A 26339-nucleotide genomic window follows, 5' to 3' on the forward strand; every position below is an offset into this window, starting at 1 on the left:
TGATTCACTGCGAAACCACTCCTGTGAGCTGAACAGTGAATATTTGTCACATACTGTTTCAGAGTAACAAACAGCACCTAGCATGACGCGGACCTGCATCAGCCAGGCAATGACCACAGCTGTGAGTAATAACATCTGCCGTACGTGAGGCTCAAGTGATTGGTATATAGTTAGGAAAACATTTATCCTTTTTCCATACATGTAATTACTTTAAAGTTCCGTAAGATGCATTTTTGAAAATACAAGGGTTTATTAATTACCTGAATTAACACGCTCAAGTTAAACCAAAATATCTGTAATTTACATGTATAAACTGTTCTGATGAACAATAAAACAAATACCAAACCCACAGTGTTTGGGGGTCAAACTACGCAACAAATGGACAGACCTAAATTACTGAATTTAACTAACACACAGAAGCCCAAAGAACTCTCCTATATGCAAAGCAACTATATGACGCAAAAGGAAGACTTTATAAACTGGATGTAATTTGACATTCTAGTCGAGAGTGGGGTAGTATTTTATCCACTGAGAAACTGACCAATTTCTTGAGCAATCCCTTTTAAAACTCATAAATAAAGTTAGGCCTCTTATACAATGTGTAATTTCTTCATTATGATGGAATGCAACAAAATATCTTGCCCTTGGGTTGCTCAGTTTCAGCCAAAACAAATGCAAATGGCTTGTCAGATGACAGCTGTTTGATAAGGCTCCTCTACCAGACCCGCATGCTTTCCTTTTTTCCGTGAAACTTGGGATGAAAGGCAGAAGGCAGGGAGAGAATTAATGCAGCATACAGTCTAAAGGCAATGCTACAACCGTGATTAAGTAGAAAAGTTAAAAGGCACAGATTTTCCACAGCTTCGCTGCGTGCAGCCCATCCGTGTAACAAGTTGACAGGCCTAGCGTGCCAGCTCCATCATCCCCTCCGACAGCTAAAACGCAGCGCTGCATCCCTTTTCAGGGGAAATTTGCGTCTGCACCATGAAGCGTTGTACATTATTTCTCAGCACTGCAGGGGGCTCGAGTCCATATGGAACCTTCACAAATATTACCACAGATCAAACCAGCGGCGTCGTGAGGCAGATTTGACATACCTATTTAAATGAGCAGCAGGGGTCCCTGGGCAGCCTCGGGCTGTACGCAGAGCCTGGGCGGAGAGCAGAAGCCCAGCTCCATTACTCAGCAAAGACACTCTCTGCATCCATCATTCATTTCATTTCTGCCAGGGCAAGAAGCTCATTTGCCCAAGGTCAACAAAAAGTGAAAAGAAGGTTTTCTTTTTTTCCCCGAGAAATAAATGTACCTGACAAGTGGGGATTTTGTCCTTTGGGTTTGCGGAGCACAAATACACACCAGCCGGCTCGACAGAGCACACGTGTGCACGCGAGCCAAGCCACCCGAGAGCTGACTGGGGATGGGAAGGCCCAGGGACAAGTTCTGTAACTTGTAAAACTCATATATGAATAAAATAAAACGACACCGTGTCCTAAAAATAAAGTGGGTTCTGTTGTTTAAAACTGGGCATCAGCACCCAGCCTCTTGTCATGGTAACTGTAGGGAGCTCCCCAGTGCACGCGCACCATCAACCAACTTACGGCTCTGAAAGAAAATAAAACCTGTTCCCAGTACACGCGAACTCAGCTGGAAGGCAACAAGTAATAAAATCACTTTCTAGGCCTTTTGAGCCCAAATTCTACACTCATACACTACACGACCTATGAAAAGCAAAAATCGTATAGGAGTAACTAAAGGGTAGAGAGAAGGACTTGCCTCTCCCCCAAGGTGATCGCCCCATCACCCCGACAGCCCCTTTCCTGATTCAGGTCCCGCCTTGACACACACCCACGCATTGATACTGAGCTGAGCATCTATCTCCCAATATGATCTCAGTTTGGAAGTAAAAGCATTTTAAGGACAAACCATTCTGACATAAATTCTCTAATGCTTACCTTTAGCAAAAATGAATTAATAAAATATAAAGCCTTTCAACATACTGTCTTGTCTCTGGAAGTCTTATTTTTTGTCCATTATGAAACACACTAGGTAAATTCTGAAGCTGAGGGAAATCTCTGCTATCATTAGTTACTTAGCTTACAGTTCATATTATTTACCATAAATGTAATATACTTACATGCATTAATGAATAATATGACTGTTTGCCAGTATAAAAGAGAAAATGAAATGGGCGGCCATCTTCTCCCCACTGGATTGCTAATAAAAACCAAATGAAAACAAATAAACAAAAATAAAAATATACAGAGATCAAATAGCTTGTATTTAATTGCAATTCATAATTCTGCAATAAGATACATTTTTAATTCTGATTAACTTTTAAAATAACAAAATAGCATTAATATATAGAATTTAGTTTGGCAGGTTTAGCATGTAAATATTTAGGATATTTAATATTTCATACCCATTAATACAAAGCAACGTTTATATTTGATAAAACATTCCTAAGTATTTCACCATGAGACTTTCTGTAATGTTTTAAATAAACACACAAAATACCGAAGTCATCTTGCTAGAACAAAAGAATTTATGTTTGGCTGTAAATACAACGCACTCCCATATTCTTAAAAAGGAAAACTGGTAAAGTCAATTATGTAATATAGTTAGGAAATTAGAGACAGGAATACTGTAAGAAAGAAAAAAACAAAATGGACTTTTCCGTGCCCAGTTATGTTTCAACTCTGTGGTGAGACACCTCCGAGAGTTTGAAACATTTAAAACAGAAGGGGCCCCACAAAGATGTTTTGTGTAATTCCTTTTGACATACAGATGGTCGTTCACATCTAATAACCACCCAACTAACTGGGAAACGGAGCTGCTGCAGTAAATAAAGCAAACACCAACTCCACGTCCTCTTCCTGTATCTGTACTGAGCTGTTTCTCTGTCAACAATGTGTGAGAACTCCAAACACGAAGGCTACACTCCTCTATTACATGAGTTGTAAACTCTTTTCTCCCAGTCTGTCACTTGCCTTTAAATTTTGTTTGTGGCGTCTTTCATACTCAAGACGTTTAAAGTATATGTGTACAGTAGACTCTGCCACTTTTCCTCTATGGCAGTGCTTCTCAACTGTTTTTTCATTATCATTCCTACTAAGGCACCTTTTCAGACACTTTTCTCCCTAATTGCCTGCCTCCCCATGAAATCTTACTACCGCAGATACACTGCATATCCACTGATGTATATACTGTGGCCCTCTGGAGGGCCACAAACATTGTAATAGCTAAGATTTTTTCACCTCCTGTGAACCAATTTACACCCCCTTGAGGGCAATATCACCCCCATTGAGAAAACCTGCTTTAAGACTTTGGGCTTTCCAAAAACTATTTTCCCATATTTGCTTCTGGAATTTTTGTATGTTTTCATGATCAGAAATTTAATCAATCTGAAGTTTATGTCTGTGAGGCAGAAATCCAAACACGCATTATTCTGTCCAACAAAGAGAGTCATTACTCCATTACAGTTTTTTGAATAATACCCTTTTTTCTTTTAAAACATTACCTGTACAATATGTAGGGTATCTTCCTCTTCTGGGGTAACTGGATTACACACAGAACACTTTAAGTGCATACATTTAAAATGAAGACCGAATTTCATAACAAATGGTGAAAAATGTCTAGATACAGTGCTTGGCTTGAAAAATAAAAACACATTCTTATTCGCCAGTGGCTTACTGATGAATTAAATGGTTCTCCCAACACCACTTTCAAAGACTTCATGAAATCTTGTATATTTTCCAGTATTTATAACTCTGCTATGCAATTTTCAGTATATTGTGAAAGTAGTCAGAGAGTGATCAAGAAAGACAAATATCATGGTTGCAGATAAGACTCTACTGAAAAGCTTGGAGGGATTTTGGAGTTGGGTCTCATTCCATGTGTGTGAATATGTGTGTACATGATTTTATAATATGCATTTACATGTGTGTGTGTGTCTGTGTATACGTGTGTATATATAATTTGATTCAATCTAAGATGTCACGGATTTTAAGATACTCCATCATGTATCTTATACAAAGAAAGAAAGAAAAAAAGCAAATGGTATGCAATATAGTTTACATCAATTGTAAAATGAATCCTGTTTGGTAAAGGTGTTAAAATCTGAAAAACTGTGTCTTAGAATTCACAAAATATGGCAAAAACAAACATATGCTGATTGTGAATAATCTGGTCCACTGGTCGGTCTGTTTGCACCATTACCACCATTTAATTAAAATCAGTTTTTTGCTGCATTTTGATACTTGGTAGGGTAACTTCTTTCATTACTCTTATTTCTTTTAAAAATTTCTCGCTGCTTCTTGTACATTTACTCTTTCAAAATAAACTTTTAAAGTTTTTTCCAAAAGTCCTATCAGGACTTTGAAATTATATTAAATTTATTAATAATTTTTAAAGAAGCAACTCTGCAATATTATCCTTCCTTACATGAAAGTGAAATCTTTTTTCCAGCTATCAGATTAACACTTATGATCTTTTAAATTTTACAATTTTCTATATAAATCCCTTACATACTTTTGGAGCTTCATTTGCATTTTAGTTTCTGTTGCTCTTGATACTGTCCCCTCAGTTATCTGTTTTCTGTAAAATCAACTTTAATTACACAATACACTTTCTAAAAAAAAATACTTTATTTTTAGAGCAGTTTTGGGTTCACAGCAAAATTGAGAGGAAGGTGCAGAGATTCCCCACATACCTCTACCACCCCCATTATCAACATCCCCACCAGACGAACCTGCACTGACACATCATAATCACCCAAAGTCCATAGTTTACATTAGGGCTCACTCCTGTGGGCACTGTATGTGTTTGCAGAGATGTATAATAACATTTATCCACTGCTCTAAAAAGCCTGAGCTCTGCCTATTCCTTCCTCCCTCACCCACAACCCCTGGCAAGCACTGACCTTTTCACCAGTTCCATAGTTCTGCCTTTTCCAGAATGTCACAGAATTGGGATCATGCAGTGTGTAGCCTTTTCAGGTTGGCTTCCTTCACTTAGTAATATGCATTTAAGTTTCCTCCGTGCCTTTTCAGGGTGTGACAGCACCCTTCTTTTTAGTGCTCAACAATACTCCATTATCCGGATGGACCACAGCTTAATTATCCATTCACCAACTGAAGGACATCTTGGTTACTTTCCTTTTGGCAATTCTGAATAAAGCTGCTATAAACAACTGCGTGCAGGTTTCTGCGTGGACGTACGTTTTCAACTTACCTGGGTAAATGCCAAGAAGCAAATACCAAACTGCGGGATCATTCGGAAAGAGTAGGTTTCGTTTTGTAAGAAACCAGCCAGCCAGCCCCAGAGCAGCGGTGCCACCCCCCGAGCCCCTATCGGTAAGGAACAGGGGCTCCTGCTGCTCCACACCCACCGGCACTAGTTGTTGCCAGCGTTCTGGATTCTGGCCATTCTAATGGGTGTGTAGTGGTATCTCATTGTTGCTTTAATTTCTATTTCCATGGAGCATCTTTTCAAAGGCTTATTTTTCATCTGCGTATGTTCTCTGGTGATGTGTCTGTTAAAGTCTTTGGCTCATTTTTAAATCGGGTGCTTGTTTTCTTATTGTTGACTTCTAAGAGTTCTTTGTGTATTTTGGATAACAGTCCTTTATCAGATATGTCTTTTCCAAGTATTTTTCTACCATCTTGTGGCTTGTCTTTTCATTTTCTTGACCACATCTTTCACAGAGCAGAAAATTTTAATTTTAATGAAATCCAGCTTATCAACTCTTTCTTTCATGGATCATGACTTTGGTGTTTTATCTAAAAAGCTATGGTGAAACCCAAGCCTTCTAGGTTATTAATTACTGATTCAGTTTCTTTAATAGGTACAGGCCTATTCACATTGTCTACTTCTTGTGTAAGTATCATACTATTCCATAGTATGATTCTCCAACAGTTCATCTAGCTACACTACTGATGAACGTTTAAATTGTTTCTAATTTTTTGCTGACACAGGCTATTCGCAATTTCCAGTCTGATGAGTGATTATGATCTCTTATCCTTAATTGACAGACATTATTTCTGATCTGATATTTTCCAATGTTTACTGGCTACTTTTATTTTCTTCATTTATGAATTACCTTCTTTCCCTTTTGCCCATTTTTCTATGAGGCTGTTTTCCTTGTTAATTTTAACAATAATTTATTCCAGACATTAGACCTCTATTGTGTTTCAAATTTTCTCCAGTATGTTGCTTGTTTTTTAAATTTACTGTATCTTTTTTCTTCAGGGAGAAGTTTCACATTTTGAAATAGAAAATTTATTGATCTTTGTCCTCTTTGTTTGTGACTTAAGGGCATAATATTTGTTACTTAAAAATATTGATAGTTGTATGATTATCTTTCAACTGGCCACTTTATCTGATTCCATTCTAGAGTTTCAATCTCTTAATTCCAAAATCATAACATACTTTTAAGTCGTGACCCAACTCTGTCATCTTCTGGATACAATCTATTTTTTAATATTCCATTAAGTGGATTAAGAAATAGGAGATTTCTGTCCACAGAAATGCAGAAGCATGTTTCCACCAATTTTTCTTTAAGGTTGCCACAAATTTAAAACAGAAAATGAGAATAATCCAAATGTACCGCTGATGAAAATTCATCCTCACCAAAACCAATGGCAGAACAGAAGGAAACTGAAATACAACACTCCAAACTGAATTAAATATCCTCAAACAACCATTTGGAGTTTTTGGAGAACACTCTGAATCAAAAGTTCAAAACTAAGAACAAATGGACAAAAGCTCAAAGAAATGAAACAACTTGATTAAATTCAGGGGAGAAAGAGAAAAAGTTGGAAGAATCAGAAATGTAGACTAACTTATAAGTAACCAAAAAAAGAACAGCCTAAAAACATAATAAAGGACATTTAAAAATAAAGTAGGGAAACAACCAAAAAAATGAAAATGACATAAAGAAGTTAAGAGTCAGAGAGATGGTGATTGACTTGGAAGACAATCAAGGAAGGAATAACATTTATATAATTGGAGTCCCAAGGAACAAAAACAAACAGTGGAACAGAACTAATATTCATAACTTAAAAAAAACTATTTCTGGATGTAAAGACTTGAACCTACCTATTTAAAGAGCTCATTGTCACCACTGTAATCTAACCCTCAACAATCAACTTGATGCCATATTTTCATAAAGCTACTAGATAGGTTTAGATTAAGAATCCTCAGGATCACCAGGGGGAAAGATAACCAGACTAGCACGAAACTTCTCAAAAACTACAGACAAGGCAAGGCAACGATGGAGCAGCATTTTCAAGAAACTCAAGAAAAGAAAGTATGAACCAAAGATTTTCCCCTTCTAGCCAAGCTGTCCTTCAAGTATCAAGGTTATAAAAAAACAATTTTAAAAACATAAGAACTCAGGGAATTTGTATCTATGAGCCCTTTTTGAAGAATCTACTAGAAAATGAACTCCATTCAACCAAGAGATGACCAGGGAGACCTTAGCAGAAGGAGTTATGGACAGCATTTAATAAGCTAATTGTAGACTTAAAACTAAAACAAAGACGAGCAAGAAGTGCACAGAAGAAAATGTTAAAAAACCACAAGTATGTATGCGTGTATGTAGGTATATATTTGTATAGTTGAAATTCAATGTTTTTAAAATAGTTCTTGTCCACGAAAATACATAAAGGCAGAGAAAGATCACAATTTGTTTGTAACCGAGGAGACCATCACGTTACTGAGGTCATCAGTACACTCCATGCCACACTGATTTCTTTGTGTGGATTTGGCCACCATGCTGTCATCAGCTGGCAGGAGGCTCACAGGATCTCTCCATGACTAGCATTTCAGCTTCACCTATACTCTGGCATGTTTTTATAAAAGAGTATCATTTTAACTAATTTCAGAACAATTCAGTTTGAATGTTTCCTGTATTCAGATATCCAAATAATGATATTCTACTGTAATGCTTATATAGTTTTTAGTTTTGTATTTTCTAAGTGGGCACTCATAACACCTGTGCATATTAAGTGATTTATTCCTAATTTCTTGCCTTTTTTAATCATACTGGTTAAGACTTTCAAAATAAAAATGAGTACCAGAGGCAAGTGTAGGCATACTTGTCTTATTCCTGAACTTAATGTAAAGGAATCCAATGATATGTTTTTTAATCTGATGTGTTTCTGTTTCTCATGATAGTCTTTCTCAAACTAAGAAAATTTCTTTCTATTTCTAGTTTAAGAGTTTTTAACCAAAAAATAAATGCTGAATTTTGTTAAATAACTTTTTATTCATCTTTGGAAATATTTTTTCCCTGACTCAGTTAACACAGAAGACTACATTAATAAATTCCTAATGTTAAACCACCCTTGTATTCCTGGGGTGTAGGGGGGAGAGATCCTATTCTCTATAATGCTGTATTTGGTTTGCTATCATTTAATTTAGTAAGAATACAGTGTAGGTTTCTTTAAGGTGAGCTTAGAAGTTTATGTTATCCTTTTTCTGCTCTGCAGCAGTTCACATAACATAAAAGTTAGAAACTTTTTCAAGGTATGACAGACCTCACCAACAAAACTTTCTGGGCTGTGTGCCTCTTTGGTTACGTCTTTGATTACCTTTGACTTCTCCAGCTTTTAGTCTAACCAGCATTTCCTAATTAAGACAATTTTGGGAACGCTGTTTTTCTTTAAACTGTGTGAGTGGGGTTTGAGCTACACTCTGGATCCACAACTGCCTGGGCCCACCTACGTCCGCTGCCTCGGCCACTTCCCAGCTATGTGCCCTGGGTAAGTTTACCCAACACATCTGAAAAATGGGGAAAACAATATTATAGACTTATGAAAACTGCTGGGAAGATTATGAGTTAATGCATGCAAAGCACTGAGAACTGTGCCTGGCCTGCTCTAAGTTTTAATAAATACTAGTTACTATATTATTTAGGATATTTTTCAGATTAATAAGAATCAAGTTACCCATAACAATCGTACACTTTTAAATATCCTCTGAATATTATTATGTAAAATTATTAACGTTGTCCTCTTATGTTTTCTCTCTTTTTCCATTAACCAGACTTGCTAGAATTTGATCAATTCCACTGGCTTTTTCAAAGAGTTAGTTGGTTTTATTGTCCTACCCCTTCTTTTAAAAATCTTTACTTCATTCAGCCATTTCATTCTTTTTCTGCCTTTTTTTTTTTTTTTTTTTTTTTCGGTATGCAGGCCTCTCACTGTTGTGGCCTCTCCCGTTGCGGAGCACAGGCTCCGGACGCGCAGGCTCAGCGGCCATGGCTCACAGGCCCAGCCGCTCTGCGGCATGTGGGATCTTCCCGGACCGGGGCACGAACCCACATCCCCTGCATCGGCAGGCGGACTCTCAACCACTGCGCCACCAGGGAAGCCCTTTTCTGCCTTCTTGAACTGAATACTGAACAGTTCATTTATTTCTAGTCTTTCTTAATAACTAATAAATATATGTTTGCCTCTGCATAAAACACTGTCCGTATCCCATAGGGCTTAATATGAACTGTCATATACTTCTAAATAGTCTAAAATCTCAATTTTGATTTCTCTTTAACCCGAAAGTTTTATGGTTCTACAATTTTAATTCAGAATATCTAATCTACAAAATTTCTATAATTTGTTAGGTTTTCTCTACAACCTATTACATCATATTCTATTAATATTCCATTGGCATCCGCATAGAAAATGTATTCTTTGTACTCGTATCTGTAACTATAAAATCATGCTGTGTTATTCAAATTCTTTACAGCCTTAGTTAACAGCTTTTGCTTTAAACATTTCAACGCTAAATGCTTGGTGCAAAAAGGTTCATGGTCGTCAAATCCACTTAATGGATATTAGGTTTTATCGATATAGATTAACATTCTTGTCTCACTGAACCATTCCCGAACCTCCCTGAATTCCATTCTGTCTGGCATTAGGTGCTACTCCTTGCTTCTGTCATCAACCGGGTACATATCTTTGTTTTTCCCAATATTTTTATCACTTACTTTAAAAAGTAGAGCAGCTTTTTTATGTTAACTCAATCTGGAAGCTTCCATCTTTTTTTTTTTTTTTTTTTTTTTTTTTTTTTTTTTTTTTTTGCGGTATGCGGGCCTCTCACTGCCGCGGCCTCTCCCGCCGCGGAGCACAGGCTCCGGACGCGCAGGCTCAGCGGCGATGGCCCACGGGCCCAGCCGCTCCGCGGCATGTGGGATCCCCCCAAACTGGGGCACGAACCCGCATCCCCCGCACCGGCAGGCGGACTCCCAACCACTGCGCCACCAGGGAAGCCCACTTCCATCTTTTAATATGGGAAGTGGCAGCACATTACAAGTGCCATAATCTATTCAAATCTAAAGTTCACTGATTTTTTTAACATAAAAAATCAATTTGTCCTATTTACAAAGTACAGCAAAGTTGGTAGGTAGATGGCAAAAAGTACTCTGCCGATTCTAAAGGCAATACTGTTTAAACACAGTTAAATATACTTCACTGAATTGTAAGAAAATCCTATCAACACTGACATATTTCCAAAATAACACACAGGCATTTTGCAGGGACACACGGACATTTCAGTTTTTACATTCCAGCTGATAGTAGTAACAACTTTCTAACATTCAGAACCTGGTATGATCTGAAAGAAAGAACCAGTCTCAGAGGGGCAGATATACAAGAACAGATGCAACTAGCAGAGATATACAGAACAAAGAGAGGAAGAGACATAAGTGAGGAGACTGAGAGGTTGAAAAATGGGGGGAAAAAAAGTAATTTTTTTTCCCACTAAAATAAGGGGAAAAAAATCACTATCATTACAAACATTTACAGAAAAGTCACTAAGTGTAAGTTACTGTGCCTTGTGCATAGTTTTATTTCTAGAAAACTGAACTGCATCTTTAAATTTGATGTGTACTTTTAATATAGCCTTCATCTATTATCTTCCCAGAAGCTATTAATTGAATTGATGTCATAGTTTATTATCAACCACATCTAAGAATTCAGAAAATACAAAAGACAGAATATTTATTAAAAGATTCAAAATACTTATAACAAGATTCAAAATAAAAATTATCATGTAAAGAGAAGTAGAGAAAAATGACAGAATGCCTAGCTTTGAACAAAGGTGACTCAGCAAAAACCAATGCAAAACAAATACATTTTTAATAAAAATATCTGCTCTCTCACCAATCTCTATTTATCAGCTCTGCAACACCCTAATGCTGCCTGTAAACTGAGCATCTGTGGCCAGCAAGTGACCCTCCAATGTATCCACACATTTTCGCTGTTGAGTTACACACCTACTAAGAGTCAACTGTGTTTATTCCCAAAACCTGTTTATTAGAATTGTACTTATTTCTGTAATTACATGAATCAAGTATTCCATAACAGATGAAACATGGGTGGAAACAGAAAAGACAGTTGATGCTTCTATCAAAACGAAGTTGAATGCTTTAGAAAGATTCAAAGGCAAGTTACTAAAAAAAAAAAAGTCTGTTCAACTTCTGTGTAGTCAGGGGAAAATTGGTAGAAATATAAAAATATTCTGCACTCAGATTCCTTAGGAAGTTTAAGTTCTTCACTCCACTGTAAGGAAATCAAAACTAAAAACCTCTGATGATGTATCTCAAGGGCAGAGGCACGCAAAAGAAATGAGGAGGAACAGATACATCCTCAAAGAAAAACCCTCTAGGGCTATAGCAAAAGACTGATGAATATAAATTTATATTTGGGTGTTTTAAAGAAATGATTTCTGGCTTTAATACTTTTTAAAGTAACTGACAATGCCTCCCCCCAAACTTATCCAAGAAGCTTCTAATGTAAATTAGAAAATAGTAAATATGTTATTTTCTGGTGACCTTAAAGCTTGTCCTACGTTTTCAAGATTTTAGTTTACACATTTAAAAGGTAAAGAGAAAAATCTTAAAAGAAACCAGAGAAAACAGGGGGCCAGCTAAGAATGTTGGCTAACTGCTCATCAGGAACAATGCAAGGCAAGAGACAACAGAGTCACATCAATAAAGTAATAAAAGTCAAAAAAGAGGGGAGGGAATCTATATTCAGTGAAAATATGCTTACAAATTGAAGAAAATTTTTAAATTTTCATATTAAAAAAAGTTGAATTTGTCTCCAGCAGATCGGTAACCAGCTCTTCTTCAAAAAGGCATATTAGAATGCAAATAAACTGACATTAGTATAGGCATAAACTCTAACCTGATCTAATTTTAATATTATTTAATTAAAAAGAAACAGTTTGTAAACTCCATTCATTATTAGTTATAAAGTACTGCTGACTTATTTCACAACTACCAAGACATAGGAGGGCATCTCCATAACACCTGAGTGGCTGCTGATATATAACACAGCACTGTAGGAAAGAAAGAACTATCTGTTTTATTCTTGAACAAACTTACCTCTTTGTTTAGGAAAAATCTCTTCAGGATGCTGTAAAATAAATTAAAAATGCATTAGGTAATTGCTGTAAGATACAAACCTAAGTGAAATTTGTGAAAATATTAATGAAGATAACTACCTTCATTACTGGCCGGGCTCGCTTCTCAAACAAACCACTGGGAAAAAGGTAAGCAATCGCTCTCTGAAAATACACACAAAGGTTAATTAACAATTGTTATAAAAACAAGTTCACGTTATGACTAATAGTAACTGAGTGCTTACCATGTGCCAGATATCGAACCAAGAGTTTCACATACATTATCTCACCTTGTAATCTTCTAAATGGGATAATAAAATTACCACATATACATTCCCCAAAAGAAAAAAATTTGTAACTGTTACACTAGATCTGTCTGCTCCCAGACAGAAATTTATTAGACTATGGCATGGCTTACCTGAATCCAAAACAAAAAAAGTACTGATTAAAAAAAAAGAATGTAAACTAAAGAAAAAAATTAATCCAAGTAAGTCACCGAATAAAGTAATTCTCATTTGTAAACATGTTGTTTACATCTTTGGATTTTCACTAGAATACTGGTAATTCAAGTGTTCCCTAAAATGAAGGCAAAGTATTTAACTATATTCTTAGGCTTATGTCAAAGTATAAAAGGATTGCAAACTCAATCCAGGAGAAGGAAGCACTGGGTCAGGAATGCAATCTCTATTAATTAGGTATCCCAGCTGGGCAGTGGGTCTGCAGCTGTTAACTTGATCAATGACTTACCTAAATGTCATCTCTACTGATTCGCTTATAAATTACCAGCAAGTGAGACTAATGTACAGGTGCTAATTTATTTAAACTGTTCTCTACAGTTCTACACAGCTTTATAAACTGCATCTGGCACCTAATGTTAGCTGTCAGTTGTACTTAGACATGTCTGTCCTAATGACTCTGTTCATTAGAAGTGAGCAAATTATGAAATATTGTGAAAAATGATACATCAAATGGAATGGGCACAGCAAATCAATTAGAGAAACTTCACACAGCATATTCACACTCTGGAGAACAAAACATTCAGGTTTCGGAAGGAGGTCGATAATACCAATTAAAAAGTGATTGGTAGGGCTTCCCTGGTGGCGCAGTGGTTGAGAGTCCGCCTGCTGATGCAGTGGACGCGGGTTCGTGCCCTGGTCCGGGAGGATCCCACATGCCGCAGAGCGGCTGGGCCCGTGAGCCATGGCCACTGAGCCTGCACGTCCAGAGCCTGTGCTCTGCAACAGGACAGGCCACAATGGTGAGAGGCCCGCGTACCGCAAAAAAAAAAAAAAAAAAAAAAGTAATTGGTAGACTTCAGCAGTATTATATATCAATTTGCTGGCTTTTTTCCTGAAATTCTAGAGTAATGCAGAACTTAACTTTTAATTCCCAAATAAAGACATTAGTAAATGCAAGTGCAATTCTGTATCCATAATATTTAATATAACCGAAATGTCTCCAACTTAAAATTTATAAGCTTAATTCAAAAAGGAAAATGCAAATATCAGTGGTCCTCAACCTTTCTGTGTTTACAGCATGATTCTGAGAAAAAGAATTTTGATGGTACACGTGAGAGGATGAAAAGGGTGAGCAACACTACACAGATCGTCTACTCCAGCACAGCGGTGTGTGACAACGCCTATGGAATTCCAAGGCCCTGACCACTGGCCAGTCTTGAGCCTTCGGTCAAGATTTGAGGAAAACATTTCTGCCCACCTCTGTTACACACTATGGGGCTATTTCTTACAGTTCCCATACACACAGACTCTTCTTTTGACCAAACTATAACTGCTTTACACTGAATTACAAACTCCGTTCAGCTCAATGTTCATGGGACAGACTCCTCCATGGAGTAACATACACTGTCTCAGACAAGAGTCCTTTTCACACACTGATCAACATCTGGAAATCACCTGGGAAAGATTTATGGCACAGGAGTTGAGAAACACGGCATTAAGATCTATTTTCAAAATATTTAGCATGCATCTGAGTACTTTCAGCAAGACACCAAACACACATACACTACACTGCTTGTCAGAGGGACCTGTTTGTCCTCCGATCAGATCTTCTGGGGGTTACCAGCAGCACCAGTGATTCACAGAGAAAGAGCAGCAGGGGGTTCCTTTCTTTTCAATGTAACTTAAGAAATTAGGCAAAAATTAAACTATTTTGAAATGGAGAAAATCTATACCTAATTTCTTTTTAGTTAATTTGCTATTTCACCAACTAAAAAGGATATTTTTTCATATAAATTTAATGCCATCAATGAGCATTAAACATTTTGCAAAACAAAATTTCTAGCAGATACACAAAGCTGTAGCTTTAATAAAAAAACCTTCTAAATAATGTACCTTTAAATATCCGCAGTGACAAGCAGAATTATTTTTATCCGTAAAGTTTACCTGTCATATTTCTTTTTCTTTCACTAATCCACAACAGTACTCTTGTTTAAAGGCTTATTAAATTAAGGGTGCACTAGCATAAAAGATTACCCAGGTGTAATTTTCACACATAAGTTGTATACGCTTCACTCAGTGAGGCCAGAGGCCATATTTCTATTCAAGCTCAACCTTCTGGAATAAAGTTGTAAACCTAGAAATCAATGGAAAAGGCCTATGAAGAGCTGAAGTAGCTACTATAAACTCATGATTTCCTCATGCTGAGTCCAGTGGCTCCTAGTTTTAATGCACACGCCTAACAACCTTAGCTATGCCAGAAGGCCAGCAGGCAAAGGGAGCGGCAAGAGGCAAAGACAGACACCTTGATAGGGAAGGAGACAGCAGAGCCAGGCCACTCAGTACGGCGACAAACACACACTACGGGGCTCCGCAGTTTAACAACCACTCTCAACAGGAACATCCTGAGGTTAAATTATACTCTCTATATTCTACTAAGTAAGGCTGGGGAGACTGCAATTTATTTTAGAAAGTGCTACCAAAAAATTTAATCTTTGAAAGTGTGGAAAAAACAGACTTTGGATACAGAAACGCCGTGTACAGCTTTGATTTCCTCAACGATAAATACCTACTCTGTAGGTTTTTATGAAGATTAAATGTGCGAATGTATATCAGGCTCCCAGACAGCGTCTTGCACATACATACGACGTTTTCAGTAAGTGGTGGTATTTTTCTTTTCAAATAACAATTAAAAATAAGTTTCTCTCATCTAGGAAATTCCCTTTTGTAGACTATCTAATTTCCTGATCATATTATTAAGAGACAAATTACAATACCTAGTTTTAATTTATATAGTAAAAGTCAACATATTATAAAAAGCATTCACGATATCTAAATACGTCATAGCAACCATAATGTTCTTCTGAAGATTATCTGGAAGCTTAAAATATTTTCCTGATTTTGGATACCAAATTATTTATTTTTGTCTTTAGAAATAACCAAGCATTCTGTCACTATGGAAATGTAAATAGGACTTAGCTATACTGTCTCTCTTTCAGGTTATATACACAGCCAAACCTGTTACAAAAATAATAGTTTCAAATAAATAAATGAAAACAGGAACTATAAAATGATAAATTCCCATATATTTTCAGTGCTTTGGAAACAGTGGCTGTCATCGTCCTCTTTTGCTTTTACATCTACTCAGATGTCAAAGAAGGTCCTCTTAATTTAATAAAATGCCAGAAGAGGTAATTGACATAAAACGTGAGACTGAGTGAAGCACATCAATCATTTGTAGGAAAGTCGAGCACAGCAGAACCAAGTGGCCCACGTCAAGGAAAAGGGATCACACTTCCACAGGGCTTTCAGACACGAGCGAGGTGAGACCACACACCACCCTGCAGTACAATACAAACTCTGGCTGAAGTGGCTCCTGATAAATCAATGTTCCCAAGAGGACTGCAGATTCTCCTCCCCAACATTCTGTCTCATGGAAGACTTGTATGACCAAGGCAATCAGAAAACTAGTGACTGATTCAAGTCATGGTAGATTTTATTTATTACAATAAAATCTGCCATAAGAACAATAACATAACGCATTAATCTCACGCTCCTTAGTTATATTCTGAGGTAGGTGAGCAGGTATTATTATTTTAGAGATGAGGAAACCTAGTGAACGTGCTGTGACCTGTCAGACATTACAATGCGAGTTAGTGATACTGCAAGGACTCTCCTAATGCCAGGTTCTGCATCTTTCTACAACGTCACTTCAACTACAACAAATTTATCTTTTAAAAGAATATTAATTTAACCACAAAGTTCTACATGTTCTGCATCTATATTCCTCACAAGAAATCCAGCTTCATTTTAAAACATTTTACATATTTTAAAGAAGTGATTGGACTTTTTTCATAACGATTCATGATTTCATTATTTTATTGTCTAAGGAAGATTTTTATTATGTTCTATTAGCACAATGACACAAAATAACATCAACTTACTTTCACTACACACACACACACACACACACACACACACACACACACACACACACAGAGTTTTAAAGAAAAGCTGCCACCCCTCACATTTACTGTGTGATGTTAAACACACCTTCTCTGGAAACAACTCAATATTTTAAGAAGCAGAACTAAAAATATTGTTTCTATCTGACTGAATGACAGAATCTTTTAGATTTCTCTAAATAATACAAAAAGGATCCTTTAGATGAAGACACCAATGTCTGTCTGTTTTAAACCCCTTAAAGAAAAAAATTTTTAAGTATTTTAATATATGAAAAAAACTGTTTTAGATCTTCAATATTTTTGCCTAAATGCATTTCACAGATGACTGCAGCAATCATTATTTTATCAATTGGTTAGAGGCAAGGAAAAAGCAGTTTCTAAAATTCATATAATAACGAATGGTTTAATCTGAAAACAATGGCACTTAATTTACCTACGTGAAAATTATACAGCAAACCTAGATTTTTAACTAGGTAATTGAATTAAATTATAGGTCATGTCTACTCTGTAAAAATTAAAACTATTTTCATGAGGATTTAACATCTCAAACTAGCATTCTGATCAAACAGCCAAACAATGAACTCACACCACTCTAAACAACATAATTCGTATGTAATACTTAGGTTGTGAAAATGCTCATCCCTTCAGATAGATTTACAAAACTACTGAATGATTCTGTTTCTCTCACTGAGCTAAATATATGCCATGTACACCTAAAAAGGTAGTGAAGAGATGCCCAAAATGCCTTAGTGGTCAAGTCAGTTAGGTAGTGGGATCCTCTTCCTGAGAACAGTTACTCAGGGACACACACATCACAAGGAGAGAGGGGAGGACCATTTTTAAAAGCAGACAGTAATTATCAAAAATCAAAAACAGAAATACACACACAAATCCCAGGCCCAGAGGCCTGCACTGATGAATTCAACCAAACATTTAAAGAAGAATTAATACCAATTCTTCACAAACAATTCCAAAAATAAAAGAGAATTTCCCAACTCATTCTGTGAGACCAGTATTACCCTGATATCAAAATCACAGACATTACAAGAAAAGAAAAATACAGGTAAGTATTAATTAGATGCAAAAATCCTCAGCAAAACACTAGCAAACCAATTCCAGAAACACATAAAAAAGATGACCCACCCTGACAAAGTGGGATTTATTCCAGGAACACAAGGTTGGTTTAACATCTAAGTCAATTGATGCAAAAAATAATAAATAAATAACCCATATCCTTTAAAATATAGTTAAAATCTCTGATTCTTGTGAGTCTTAACTGACATCTAACACTTTGTTTAAAAGGGTTGGCTGGGGCTTCCCTGGTGGCACAGTGGTTGGGAGTCCGTCTGCCGATGCAGGGGACACGGGTTTGTGCCCCGGTCCGGGAAGATCCCACATGCCGCGGAGCGGCTAGACCCATGAGCCATGGCCGCTGAGCCTGCGCGTCCGGAGCCTGTGCTCCGCAACGGGAGAGGCCAAAAAGGTGAGAGGCCCGCGTACCGCAAAAAAAAAAAAAAAAAAAAAAAAAAGGGGGTTGGCTGTTAAGAAGTAATGTTTCATTGAATAATGTTAAAAAAAAAAAAAACAAAAATCTTCATTTGCTTCCATGATTCCCAGAACAAATTACAGGTAAAACAAGTTTGTCCTTTATGATTAACTTTGTGATTTGTTATGTCATAAACTTTTTTGGGGTTTGTATTTGTCTCCTTAGTCCTAAGAACAACATGGAGATTGTCATCCCTATTTTAATTTAGTAAATAAATAAAGAAAAAAAAGATAAAGTAAAGAAAACGAAAAAAAAAATCAAGTAATGTGATGTACCACACCAATAAAAGATATCATCTCAGTAAAAGCAAAAAAAAAAAAAAAAAAAAGTTGACAGTATCCAAAACCCCTTTATGATAATAATGCTCAGCAAACTAGGTATGGAAAGGAATCTCCAGTACCTGATAAAGAGCATCTATAAAAACCCATAGCTAACATCATTCCCGACGGTGAAAGACGAAGGCTCTTCCCTAAGATCAGGAACAAGGTGAGAATGTCCACTCACTATTTCTATTCAGCTTTGCTGGAGGTCCTAGCCAGGGCAATTAGGCAAGAAAAAGAAATAAAAGGCATTCAGATTGGAAAGAAAGAACTAAAACTATTTCTATTTGTCAGTGGCAACATTTTATATGTAGAAAATCCTAAGAAATCCACCAAAAAACTACAAAACAATTCTATTTACAATAGAATAACTTCAAAAAGCAATTAATGCTCAGAAATAAACTTAAAAGAAATGCCAAACAAACTCTGAAAACTGGAAAACATCACAATAAGAAATTAAAGAAGATCTAAATAAACAGAAGGACATCCCATGATCACAGATCAGAAGACTTAAGATGGCAATACTCCCAAAATTTATCTAGAGATTCAACATAATCCCTATCAAAATCCTAGCTGGCTCGCTGAAGAAACTGATTAGCTCATTCTAAAATTCATATGGAAATTCAAAGGGCAGAGAACGGACAAAACGACCTTGAAAAAGAAGAACAAAGTAAGAGTACCAGCACTAGGTGGAACAGGAACAGAATTTTAGCCCTACTCTCAAATCACTCAGAACATGCCCTCACTTTGAAAATTCAAATATATAGTTAGGTTGATAAAAACTCTGGGCTTGGGTTTACTTACGGGATTTTTCCTATAAACTTACTTTTATCATTTTGTAAGAAAGCTGAGTTTAAGACTACATAACAGGATAAATGTTTCTAAGTTGTGTATAAACGTTCACTGTGGCTCCTGTGACCTGGAATCAAGGAAAAGTATCCATTTCTGGTTAAAATCTAAACCTCACTATACTTTATAATGCTTCAAATACAGAGCAGCAACTCTCTGAAACCACAGTTCCAACTTGCAAAATAGCAGAGTGGCACTCTTCCTTATTCTGACAGTCTGACAGCTTTCGGTATTTAAAACTCTACAACAGTTACTTTTCCAACAGAGTAACTGTACTTACATCAATATCCTCTTGGGTAAAAGTTTCTGGATCTTCTCCCATCATGTTGGCTAAGTGTCTCTTTCCTATGTTGAATTCTTCAATCTGCTTTTTAATAAAATCCACTGTGTAAGTTTCACGTCTTAAGACTGCAACATTTTTCCTTGTTGTTACAACTGTGGTGTGTCTTAACCTTAATATCTAGGAGAAAATACAAATGGAAAGAAAAGATTTTAAATTAAACAATGATCTTACAGGCCACTGTCTCTAAATAAAACAAGACATTCAAATAACTCTCTTTTTATTATGGTACTCAATTGGCAGGAGTCTGGAGACAAGGTAAAGGCTTGTTAAGACAACTGTTCCCTGCTAGAAAGTCCCTGCTAGAAAGCTTGCTTTTAAAAGCTTCTGCTTACAAAGTTGAAACTACTAGCATTTCAACACATTACAAATAATAATAAAAAAAATAACTGTGAGTGATATGCTACCTCCGTGTCTGCTACAAACATCCACATTTGATACCGACTGGTCAATGTCGGCTGCTGTGATATTTGACACACAACGAATGAAGAGTAAAACGCCACTCCCTTAAAAAGAATTAAAAAAAAAAGAATTCATGGGTAACCTTTGTATCACACCATGACTGTCAAACTGCTTATAATAAAGCCAAAACTACTTTCATTTGTGACAGTATAAAAAAAAAAATTCAAGTATCTTCACATAGCCATACACTTTCTAATCCTGTCCCACCGCTCTCTCACCAATTATTATACCAATTATAATTGCTATAACCAATTATTTGTTGTTGCCAGAATCCACTGACTCTGTACATCTCTGTCCCTTGTGGACCTATCACATGTTCCTAGAACAGAATACCTCTCTTTTCTCACATAACTCCTAACTGACTCTCCCAACACCTCCTCTGAGAAGCTGCCCACCACTCTACCCATCACAACTCATTTGTATTAGGCACTGCACTTCTGTGCTTTTCTGTATTTACTTTGTACATCTCACAGTACACTGTGTGTAGATCCTTGATATTCATGGGTTTAAAACCAGAAAAATCTGGCCATTCCCAAGTAATATTCCCTCCTCCACCCCAAATTTGGGACACTCAGATATCTGCACTTGTACTGAGCCATTAACATGAAACGTGTATGCCACAATTCTGGTATGAAGGAGAAAACCTGGAGAGCTTCCCAACTGAGTAGCCAGGAGCCACAGCTTAACAGAACTTGTTTCTTTTTCCTTTTGCATCAGTGTCAAACATTTTTGACTGTGACCCACAGTAATAGCTACTGCTTATATCACCCCCTAGGACACACATATATATACATAAACAAAAGGCAAAAATACCCTGTATAAGATGGACTTTGATTATTATAATTATTCTATTCTCTCCACTCCCTTCTTTAACCTCTTATGAGATTTCATAACTAATGGGTTATGACCCAAACTAAACAAAAACAGGTGTAGTGTTTCAGCAACTCATAAAGTGATTAAAAACTTTGTTGTTTTATGAAACATGGCCCCTAAAAGAAATATAATGATTAATATTGGAGACGGAAGTGAAGAAATGCTAATATTTAAGACAGATAAGCTCTGGGCCAGGAAAAAAGCTTTATAAATGTCTTTAGCCATATAGAAGGAACCATTAAGGGTCTGACGGGGTCAGTTAGGTCTTTCAGTTGTATCTAAGCTGTACTGCATGTGCTAACACGTGTGCTGTGGAGGTATTCAGGAATTTGGGGATTCGGCATCTCAGGACCATCCCTTGAGAGTGCTAAGGGGGGACACCATCTAGGGATTGTTTGACTTCAATGATTTGTTTACTTCGCAGTGCCTGGCTCAAGTGAACTGCTCAGTAAACACCTGCCATAGGGGTGGGAAAAAAGAAAAGCTTTATTTATTTCAGGAGTGGTCAGGGAGGTGAAGTTAAAGCAACAAAGGAAAATCTTTTTTCACCCACCTTACTGAAAAAAATAATAATACCTAATGCACGTGGAAAGAAGGGCATGCTTTTACGTCAACGATGGACTGTGAATTGCTACAGCCTTTCTGGAGAACTATGTGGAAACATCTATGAAATGTCTACTGACATTTGCAGCAATCACCTCACAACTGGGACTCTCTCCTACAGAAATAAAAGCATCAGGTACAAGATATTTGATGTAGTAAGAATTACACCAGGATGTTTACCGAACACTTTATTAGTGGGAAGAAAAAGGAAACAAAGCAAATGCCCATCAACTGTTAAATTAACTTTGATACATTCATACCACAGAATATTATGCAGCAGATTTCTGCTATACGTGTAAGTTAAAGAAGCAAAAAGTAGAACAGGATCCATCTTTTGAAAGTATGCATATGAATGCATGTCTATGATTAGAAGAACATCGAGAAAGACACAGAAGGATACATACGTTCAAAAGTTTGGGAGTTCCAGGGATGGAGCAGAAGTTAACAACTCTCTGTCACCTCCCCCACTTTGTGTCAACAATAAGAACATTCTGTATGCTCCAGTCCCTTTTATAGGAAATTATGCGTCTACAGAAAGGATACACTCAAAAGAGATGCATGAGAAAGATAAAAACTTCCAACCTATTTTCCAGCTAAAAAATAATAAAAACAAATGTTTGATGGATAAATGGATGGATTGGTTGATCTGAGTTAAAACATAAAAGAAAGAAGATTTTTAAAAAAGGTGGCACTCCTTTTTCAACAGTTTTTGATCACAGTACTTGACTTCTTTACAGTATTTGGTACTGTCAGGCACTCTCCCTCCTTGGAACACTCTCCTGTTTTCTATGCCTCCACACTGCCTGGGTTTTCCCCTACTTCTTTGGCAGGTCATTCTCAATCTCTTGGGTGGCTCTTCTTCCTCTGCTGTTTGTCCTTCAGGGTCCGATCCCTCTGCTTATTCCTCATTCACTACAACCTCCCCTAGATGATCTAATTCATTTCCAAGACCTCAATTACCATCTACAAGGTAACAGAGGACTTGTAAATCAGTTTTCTTCTTTAACTTGTTTATCTATGGGTTTACTGGAAATCTACACTTGGACATCCCAAATATAACTATTTAATAAACACAATTATATCCAAAACTAAGCTCGTTTCCTTCCCTCTCAAATCTCGTTCCTCCTACTCAGATCCCATGTCAGTAAATCGCATCATCATCCAATCAGCTGTGAAGCTAGAATCCTGGCTTCCCACTGCCCTCAGGATTCAATTTAATTTAGAAGTTGTGATCTCCATCTATCAGACAAAGTACCGTGAAAATTAAGAAAACGAAAACTGCATAGATGCAAGACACTTTAAAACTGTCACTCTCTCTCCTCTCCACTGTGCGACTTTCTGCATTCAGTCTTCGGGTCCCTGCAGGGGTCCAGTTCTCATCCACCTCCGCCCTCTGGACCGCGGGGCTCCTGGGCAGGGCGGGACCCATCACCCACCCGGGCGGCGGGTCAAGGCAGGGGTCGCTCTAGTTCCGTCTCAGGTAACTTCCCCCTCACTGTACCCTGAGAAAACCAGCAACAACGTCCAGGGTGGGAACCAGAAGGCAATCCCACTCCTCTCTCTACCTCAGACCGCTGCTGAGCACCTAAGACCCCAGGGCCCCGTCTGAGGGCGTGGACACGCCAGAGGACCGCGACGGAGCCGGCTCCACATCCGCGTGCTCCAGGGACCAGCACTCCCACCTCTCTCAGGCCTTACCTGGCATCCGGGACTTCTCTGCAGTTTAGCAGCCGCGGCTTTCCAGAGGCCCTGTCCCCGAGCAAAGGTAACCCTACCCCCAAGAAAGAGCCCGTATGAAGCAGCTGCGCCGCAGGACACACGTAGAGCCGCCATGTTGGCTGCGGGAGGCGCGGGCAGTAGGACGAAAAGGCGGGGCTTGCGGACTGCGCAGGCGCTGATGGGCTCCGGGTTCTCGAGGCTGCCGGGAAGAGGCGCTGGAGCAGGGGGCGTGTCCCGCGGCCAGAGGCGGCTCGTCGCTGATTGGGTGCGGGAGCCCGAGGGGCGTGTCCGACCCCGGCCCGGGGCAGGTGTTGACCGTGCGAAAGGTAGCGGGTCTGCATCCTGGCCTCGCGCATCTTCTGCGCGTCTTGTAGTCGGTCGCTACCCGAGTCTCCTTGGAACGACTGCCACGTGGCTGTCTCGCCAGCCCTTCCGCCCCACGTCCAGCCTGCCCTAGCGCCGGCTCCCCTGCTTAGCCCTGTCTTCACGCTCCATCATCACCCAGCTCCTCTCTCCGCTCAGTAGGACCGAGCTCCGTGCCTCTGCTCCCAGCAGACCCCTTCCTGGCATGGGTTTTACCTCCTCCTCCCTTCCCACGTGTATCGGGGTCCAGTGTCTCCACCCTCCTCCGGAAACTGGTTGTTTCCTAAGTGTATGAGCGCAGGCTAACCCTTAAACCTGCGAGGACAGACACTTGTCTTTGCTTGTCACCCCCTTACTGTTAGTACTAAACCTCCCTGGAAACTCAATCAGAACTAAATAAATGGGTATGAATATAGATGAGCATGGCTTGCCTTCTGGGGCTTTTTTACTGTTTGCTCCAGACAGTAACTCCAAGGGCGCTTTCTACGAAATACATATTACAGGATGTAGTAAGCCGCTCTTAAAGGGTTTCCAAACAATTAGATTCGAAGGATCAGTAAAATTAATATGCAAATACACACATGCATATGGAAAGTCTGAGGTCAAGTTGTCAAGCAAATAAATGTCATCTACTATCATCACTATTTCCTAAAACACAGAACATGTTAATATTAAGAGGGTAAAAGTGACATAATCTTGGAATGAAGTGTGGTCCTTCAAATGGAGTGCATTTATGTGTACGCAAAGCTCACACTCGTTCTTTTTGGTGTTACCTTTTAGGCTAGCGAGACTTTCATCAAAAGTTGGCAGAGGGGCTTCCCTGGTGGCGCAATGGTTGAGAGTCCGCCTGCCGATGCAGGGGACACGGGTTCGTGCCCCGGTCCGGGAAGATCCCACATGCCGCGGAGCGGCTGGGCCCGTGAGCCATGGCCGCTGAGTCTGCGCGTCCGGAGCCTGTGCTCCGCAACGGGAGAGGCCACAGCAGTGAGAGGCCCGAGTACCGCAAAACAAACAAACAAACGAACTAAAGCTGGCAGAGACCCATGAGCTAGTATTCGGGAACCAAGACTTTATAACTTATTAAAATAGATGTCTTTAAACAGCAGTTCCTACACATTGTAAAAAAAAAAGTTTTTTAACTTAATTGTGGAAATTTCACCAAGACAATCAAATAAGTATGTAGAAGCAGAATTTATATCATTTTTTTAAAATGACATGTTGGAGCATATGAAAAATACATTAAGTACTGAAATTAAGATTAGGAATTGTGGAAGCTTTTTTCTGTAAGATTCATGTTATGATCTTTTACTAGATTACAGTAAAGCAAATGTAATACATCTCCCACCTCTAGGGGCAACCCTTGGACTGCTGCTTTGAATTTCCTGTGTAGCCTTTGAGTTTGGGAAGAAATATGTAACTGTAGGTTGACACTGGCTGCATAATTTGGAGACAGAAGGAAAGATTGGAATCAGGAATGTACTGATAAACATTTAAAATATGAAAAAAATGTCATTTTACCAAACAGCTACATCTTAGATTTATTTAATTTTTCTCTTGTTTACTGAGCACCTGTTATGTCAGAGGCAACAGGCATCCTCGGTCCCATATCAGGATCATAAAATACCAACAGTCCGACATGGTGGAGTCATGTAAATGCGAGGATTCGGTTCTAGAGTAGCTTCTAAGGTAAATATCAGGAAAGTCGAAATGTTGGACAAACAACACCAAGTGTTGCCGAGTTGTGAGAATGCAGGAAGTGTTAGATGCTGGTGGTGAGGGTGTAAACTGATATAGTTTTCCTGAAATCCATAAATCAATGCTCTAAAGTTAAGATGAGCACACCCTACAATCTATTGATTACATTCCTAGGTATATATACCCTGCAGAAATTCTTGCACAGTCTATCAGGATACATGTATAAAAATATTCATAGAATCAAATTCTTTTGTAACAACACAAAAAACCTACACACATTTTTAAAGGATTCCTAGAAAGCGTCCCTGGAACTGCAGAGCTTTGTCGATCAATATGGAAAACTTCAGTCTAGAAAAAACACGAAGGCTTGATAGGTCCACAGACGATGGAGATCTTCAGAGAATTTTGAATCAAAGATGACCAAAGAACGAAATAATGCCATTTGCAGCAACATGGATGGAATTAGAGATGATCCTACTCAGTGAAGTAAGTCAGAAGGAGAAGGACAAATACCACATGATATCACTTATACGTGGAATCTAAAGTATAACGCAGATGAACTTATCCACCAAACAGAAACGGACTCACAGACATAGAGAACAGACTTGTGGTTGCCAAATGTGGGTGGGGGCAGGATGGAGTGGGAGTTTGGGGTTAACAGATGCGAACGATTATATACAGAATGGATAACAACAAGATCCTACTGTACAGCACAAGGAAAAAAAAAAGAAAGATGACCAAAAACCG

At 38.2% G+C, this 26339-nt stretch overlaps 1 protein-coding gene across 1 annotated transcript in view; it reads right to left on the minus strand.

The window, feature by feature from the left end:
* MRPS9 (mitochondrial ribosomal protein S9) overlaps positions 1–23668 on the minus strand; it is a 42038-nt gene extending 18370 nt beyond the window's left edge. The window contains exons 1-5 of the mRNA XM_027128710.1: positions 23514–23668; positions 19818–19997; positions 12505–12567; positions 12386–12416; positions 2135–2214 (exon numbers count right to left, since the gene is read on the minus strand). Coding sequence (XP_026984511.1) covers positions 2135–2214; positions 12386–12416; positions 12505–12567; positions 19818–19997; positions 23514–23648 — 489 coding nt within the window. The 5' untranslated portion in view covers positions 23649–23668. The remainder of the gene's footprint in view (positions 1–2134; positions 2215–12385; positions 12417–12504; positions 12568–19817; positions 19998–23513) is intronic.
* Positions 23669–26339: the final 2671 nt, after the last annotated feature.

This window comes from Aethalodelphis obliquidens, unplaced genomic scaffold (assembly GCF_003676395.1).
Source record: "Aethalodelphis obliquidens isolate GAN/ISIS:26980383/991018 unplaced genomic scaffold, ASM367639v1 scaffold35, whole genome shotgun sequence".
NCBI classification, from domain to species: Eukaryota; Metazoa; Chordata; class Mammalia; order Artiodactyla; family Delphinidae; genus Aethalodelphis; species Aethalodelphis obliquidens.